The sequence below is a fragment of the Notamacropus eugenii genome, chromosome 1 (genome assembly GCF_028372415.1).
Source record: "Notamacropus eugenii isolate mMacEug1 chromosome 1, mMacEug1.pri_v2, whole genome shotgun sequence".
Lineage (NCBI taxonomy): Eukaryota > Metazoa > Chordata > Mammalia > Diprotodontia > Macropodidae > Notamacropus > Notamacropus eugenii.
This window is the reverse complement of record NC_092872.1, coordinates 249,072,142-249,078,507: the sequence shown is the minus strand read 5'-3', so window position 1 is coordinate 249,078,507 and position 6,366 is coordinate 249,072,142. Positions and strand designations below refer to the sequence as shown.

Sequence of the window (6,366 nt, the reverse complement as noted above, 5' to 3'; positions counted from 1 at the left end):
CACTCATGGGTACTGATCACAAGAGCAAAGAAAAGTCTCTTGAAAGAGTTGGTAAAGAATTAGAAGGTTCTGTTCTAGTGATTGGGCAAAAATAGAGAGGGGGAGGCACCACTTTGTAACAGAGAGTTAGAGAAAGGATCTTATCCTTAGTGGAAAGGAATTGTTAGTGTCAGAGAGCAGATGGAAAGAGGAAAGGAATGTGAAAATCAGTGCAGCTGCTGTGACCCCCTTGGTTGGGGTTATTCTTGACTATTTGGATGCCGTTGGTCTTGGCAAACTTGAAGTTAGAGGGAGCCTGTTCCCACTTGTCATTGTCTTTAAGTCCCTGAAATGGTGAGTTCAGAACCTTGCCTCTCCTTACTACTTTAAAGAAATTGCTTTTCTACATCTAGGATGGGTTTGAGGATGACTGTTGACCGCAAGAAACTATTCCTCTCCAAGAGCCCCAATCCTCAGTTCGGATAGCAAAAGATGGCCTATATTTCTGGTCAGGACAGTCCTGGGGACTTCCTTTCTCCTCTTTGACCTACTTTGAGCAAATTCCCACTTTTGCTATATGGACCAACATTAGACAGCAACATCATCATTGGAAGAGCTCTTGGCTACTCTTTTATTGCATTAGCTAGTGGGTTACAGACACCTGGCAGCTTCAGCCATTAGGCAAGGGGGCTGAAGTTTGGGAAGGATGGCTGGTATCCAGGCTGTGTGGCCTGAACAGGAAACCTGGAAGTCACCACTCTCCAGCCTTGGAGAAAAAAAAGTACATTCTTCAGCAGAAGGCAACAAATGGTTAGGATTGTTAGCCACAGATTCCAGTGAATTTAGTTCAAAGTGCTCAACTTCTATTGACCTCAGTCCTTCAGAGAGCCACAACTTCATCCCTTCTCATCCTTGTGGGTGCTCAATTTTCCATCAGTGTTGTTCATGACCCCTTTGTACCTAAGTCGATGGTTGGTTTAACCAGCTGCTATGGTTGATGAGATCCATCTTCTGATGGTGGCCAAGCCTCTGGTGAAGAGTTTCTCCCAACCTAGTTCAGCTGGTCCTTAGACAAAAGACACACAGTCCATCCTTGGTTTTCTATTCAAAGACTTTTCCATCTTGGTAGGACTGGCCAGAGCTTTGTGCCAGAAAACAATTTCTTATATATAATGCAATTAAATAGCCCCCTCACACAAAGATTCCTTCTGGGAAGAAGGCTTTCAGTCCTTCCTACTGGAGTCCAGGTCAGAGCCATAAAATCAGTGTGTTTAGAGGCCAAGCAGTCCCATCTGGAGTCCCACTTCAGAAGAACTTTGGGAGGCAGGGAGTTGGGATCAGGGGAATGATGGAGGGCTCTGATCCAACCCTAGCCCCTCTCCATGGCAAATGGAGTCAGAGCCATGCTCCTGGCTTTTCCTGTTATGGCATGGTGCCACTTATGGGGGCTACAACTGTCTCGGGTTGGCACCTTGGGCCTCCTGTTCTTTCTTTCCTATGGAATACAAGCACGGTTTCCCTTCTGGCCTAACTGTTGCAATCACCCAAATCTGACTCCCCAAGTTCCCCAAAGTCATCTTCAAAGGCAGCCTCTGCCCAGGGATGGAAGAGCAGGGACACACACTTCCTACCATTTTTTGGTGGAAAAAAGGAATTACTGAGGAAAGAGGCTGCTGGCCTGGAGCAGCAGCTAGTGGAGAAGTGGCAAATAGAGAGGCTGGAGGGGAAGGAAAGACCTTATCTGGGTCCCATGAGTCTCAAAAGTGTTTTTCTCAGCTTCCAAGGCCACACAGTTAGGATGGCTGAGCATAAATGGGTCGCCCCTGACCAGAGCCCACGTAGCTTACCGATGGTCAGTGACACAGTGGTTATAGGACAAGAGAAGGTGCTCTCACATTTGGGTGCTAGGCCTCCCAATCTCTACGTGGTTGGGGGAGAAGCCAGGCTAAGGGCCCCGTGAGGGATCAGATTGGGGACCCTTAGCTCATTCCCAGGGAGCCAGAGGCTGTCGGAGGGCACAGGATGAGATGGAGAGGGACGCGATTGCCTTGCCCAACCTCTCGGCAGGCTGATGCCAGCCAGGAGGAGGCTGGGTGGGAAGCCAGGAGTCGGAGGGCGCATCTAGGGGCGCCTCCGGAGTTCGACGGTCCTGGGGGGAGGGGAAGGAGGGTCTGCGGGCCGCCCTAGGGCCGCCTCCTGGGCCTCAGCCTCTCCCCACCCGAGCGGCTGCAGAAGTACTTGGTGACGCGGCGGCGGCACTGCTCGCAGCGCACAGCGCAGCACCAGTGAAACTTGCAGTTGCAGCTGGTCACGGTCTCGGCGCGCCGCTGCTCCACCGCCAGCCCGCAGTCCCCGCACAGGCGGCGGCAGCTTCGGCGCTCCCAGCGGCCCAGGGCGCGGCCGCGCCGTAGGCACTCGCGGCCCTCCGTGCCCGGCAGGCCGAGCGTCTTGTTCTCCAGGCAGTAGTCGGGCGAGTCTTCCAGGTGCACGAGCTCGCGCGTGGAGATGGCGCGAAAGGTGTCGGCGATGGCTCCGCGGCCCGCCGCGCTGTTGCCTGCGCCCTGCAGCAGCTCCACCTTGAGTGCCGCGTGGTACTTTTCCTTGAGGTGCGCGCCCACCTCGCGGAACTCGGGCAGCTGCAGCCAGCACGTCTGAGTGGTGCAGCTGCCCGACACGCCGTGGCATTTGCACGTGCGCTTCATGGTGGCCTTCACCGCCTGCCCGGGGAGGGAGGGGTGAGCGCGGGTAGGCCTGGAAGTGGCCAGCCCTACCCCGCCCCTGTGATTCCAGAGAACCTTTCCTCCCGGGTCCACGGCTCAGGACCCTGGACACCTCCTGGAAACTGGCTTCCTTCTCCCACTCTCAGCCCCAGTCTGATCCCTGGGCCCCCGGGCTTTTTCCCTTTCCCTGACCCCACCAGCCTTAAGTCCATCTCTCAACCTCTCTCAGGACTCTCCCCAACCTGCACACCACCACAGCTGCCACCGGGGATACCCCTCCCTCCAAGAGCCCTACTGTCCAGACCCTAAGAGGGGAACTCCACATAGGTCTGGGAGACACGGTTCCTGAATTTTACTCTTGGGACCTCAAGCCAACTCTGCAGACTTAGTGCCTCTGTCTCCTCATCTGTTAGATGAACAGAAGAGCAGCCAGAAGGTGAAGGTAGACTAAGATAGAAAAGCCTACCTTGGACCTGGACAGTTGGAGCCATCCCCTGCACCCACCCAAGTCTTGCCAGGGCTCACCTTTCGGCCAGCTTCATTGTTGTGTAAGTTCATGGCAGCTCGGGCATCCTGCCCTGTCTCCAGTGCATCCACAAATTGCTTGGAGATGGCCTCTCCAAAGCCCACGTTGTCACTGCAGCCACCCCATAGCCAGCCCTGGCCCCCTGGGAAGGAACAGAGAGGGGAACTCCTGCCTTAATCCTGAGGGAGGTGACCCAGACAGTTCTGGACCTCTAGAGGAGGCATGGTGGGATCTTAGGCAGAGGTCTTGAGCCCAGGGACCTGGGAGAACCTTTAGCTGTCCCTGAAGCAGGGAGGAAAAGGGCACAAGGCCAGTCAAGACCCTGAGAATTTGGATTCCCTCAAGTTTGGGCAGGGGGATTCATTCTTTCTCATTTAACCAGTATTTATTGAGAGATTACCATGTGCCAAGGACTGTGCTAGACCCTGGTGACACAAAGAAAAAAAAAATCCCTGCTCTCAAGGCAGTTACATTCCACTGAGGAGGGAAATACAACCTGTACACAGAAAAATAAACACAAAATAATTTCTGGGGAGATGGCACTAGCAGCTAGAGGATCAGATAGGCCTTGTGGCCCATGAGCCAAGCATTGAAGATGCCAAAGAAAGTCAAGCAGGGTCAGTTTCAACCCTGAGCGTTAATTAACTTATCTCCAACCTCCTCCAGCTGTCATCCTACACCAACTGACTTTGTAGATTTAAGTAATAATAAACAGTTGTTAAGTGGATGATCCTTAGCAAGTAGCTACCATCCACTCAGCTGCTGTTTGAGGGAATGCAGGAGGTATGGAGAACTTGCTTATCCTTGGGAATGTTGGGAGGTGACTTAGTAAGTCCTTGGATGTTATATATGCTATATACCTCCTGTCCCTTCACAATCTCTATAGTCCCTCTCCTGGAAGTTCCCTGTACCAATGACATCACAGATCTAGTCCCTAGACTTATTTTTTATATACTAATCTGTGTATAAGGAGTCTGGTCCCAGTGGACCAGGGATTCTTGAAAACAGAAATTTTTTCATTTTTGTGTTTGTAGTCCCAGAGACTGGCACAGTGCCTGGTACATAGTAAGTACTTATAAATGTTTTTGGATTGATTGGTTAGCTGATTCCATTCTTCAGCTATAAAATGGGAATAATAATAGCACCTACCTCCTGGGATTGCTGTGAGAATCAGATGAGATAATATTTGTAAAGTACTTTGCAAACTTTAAAGTTAGTCATTGGTATTATGTCCTTTCAATCCAAGTTCACTGAAGTGAACTCCTTATACCCATTGACCTGTTGTGCTTCTGAATCTGAGAGGTGTGGGTTGAAAAAAAGGGGCTGGATTTCACTTTGCATAGCTAGGAGGGTCACCTTGACTGTTGGGTATCTAAAATGTACTGGCATGTCACCAGGCCAGTCACCATTTTGGTTGCACCAATCTCCAGGGCCCAGAGAGACATGAGATCTGAAGACTTTGGGGTGGGGGAGGGGAGATTGGAAATAAGATCAGTGATTGGAAGCCACTGAGACACATTTCCTCTCTTGACACTTCCCCCTCCCCCTCCCCCTTTAGATCACTTTTGAATGTATGTATATTTTCTTTTCTGGTACGAATAAATCCAAAATAGCACACTTGTGCAGAGCATGTGGCCAAGGAACCAAAGTGTGTTTCTGGGGGTGTTTAAGATGAATAAAACCATCCCCATCCCCAGGTGGTGGCAGTGGAAGAATAGGGAGGGCAGGCAAACCAAGACTAGAAATGTCGGTTCTCTGAATCCTAGTAGCTGGTTAGAAACTTGCTCTGGTTTAGATAACGATAAGATTTAGATTACAAAAGGAAAGATCAGATATTCAGAGTGTATTGTATACCCTGAGACACTGAGGTGCCTGGTTAAGGCAGATCTCAGCAGGGCTAGGAGGGAAGGTCAAGGAAGAGGCTGAGAAGAGAGTGTGGAAGGGATCTTTAGTGGGCAGGGAATGTAAGAGCCTGAGGAGGAGAGAGGAATTAGAAGAGCCTGAGGATTTGGGGACCAGCAAACAGGGTGGTAAGGACTAGTATTGTGGGGATTTGCTTCAGGGGGATAAGAGAGTGAGGGGCCTGAGGCAGCAGAAGGGAGCCTAGTGGACATGCTCCTAGGAGAGAGAGTCACAGAAAAAAAGAATGAGGGGAATCATGGAAAAGAAGGGAAGAAGAACCCTTGGAAGAGAAAAGCAGGGGAAAGAACAGGAAAGAGAATGATAAAGGGAGTACTGATGGACAACCCTTGAAAAATATAGTCTTCAAGCTCAGGAGTGAAGGGGGGGTGGGGTTTGCACCAAGAGTCTACTTCCACTGTTTTTTCCTGATGAGAATAATTTGTGGGGAAATGGATCTTCTAGGTTTTTCTAATCCCCATCTGAGGTCTGAGCTCTCCCATGTCTGGTTTCATGGGCAGGTCTGGACTCAGCCTCATCTCTCTCTTGGGAACTGGTTTCATTGGCTTAGTTCTTTTTCCCTTACTGGAAAGGGTCCACTTCTTTGTACAAGCTCCCCACTGATACCCACATTGTTCTCTGCCCCCTTCATATTTTTATTTCTTTCACTAACTCCCACCCCCATCCACCCTCCACACTGGGTACTTACCTAGTTGTCCATTTCGGGAATCGTCACATCCACAGTTGTCAAAATCTCCAAGGCTGCAGTTTCGGGTCAACGTGTACATGACCCCGGCAGAGCTGATAGCATGTACAAAGGCTGTCTCTCGATTGGCTGTCAGGAATCAGAATGAGGACATCTAGAGCGGGGTATAGGCTGCCTCCCCTTCAGTGTCCCTCATGCCAATCGCAGAGGCCATCTGATGGAGCCCATACAGGGAAGCAGGAATCCTCACTACACAGGTGACCACCCACGTGATGTTTGGATATCTCCAACCTCAGAGGAGCAGCCCATCCCACTTTTGATAACTCCAAATGTGCTGAGCTAAAGATGGGATTCCTGCAGCTCTGGGGTCAAGCAAAATGTGTCTGATCCCTCTTGTCCATGATAATCAACCAATCAATAAACATTTATTAAGTGCCTAAAATGTGTTAAGTGCTTCAGATACTTCAAGACAGGTATTATATCCTTTCTAAGAATATCCTGGACTTGATTGGAAGCCTAGTTAAATAGGTAGACTC

The 6,366-nt window shown here is 50.3% G+C and overlaps 1 protein-coding gene across 4 annotated transcripts in view; it reads right to left on the bottom strand.

Moving 5' to 3' along the window:
• Positions 1-592: 592 nt before the first annotated feature.
• Positions 593-6,366, bottom strand: part of WNT8B (Wnt family member 8B) — a 29,891-nt gene continuing 24,117 nt past the window's right edge. For all 4 annotated transcript variants that reach the window (XM_072628472.1, XM_072628474.1, XM_072628473.1 and 1 more), the window contains 3 exons: positions 5,834-5,959; positions 3,225-3,367; positions 593-2,696 (listed from right to left, as the gene is read on the bottom strand). In XM_072628472.1, coding sequence (XP_072484573.1) covers positions 2,163-2,696; positions 3,225-3,367; positions 5,834-5,959 — 803 coding nt within the window. In that variant the 3' untranslated portion in view covers positions 593-2,162. The remainder of the gene's footprint in view (positions 2,697-3,224; positions 3,368-5,833; positions 5,960-6,366) is intronic.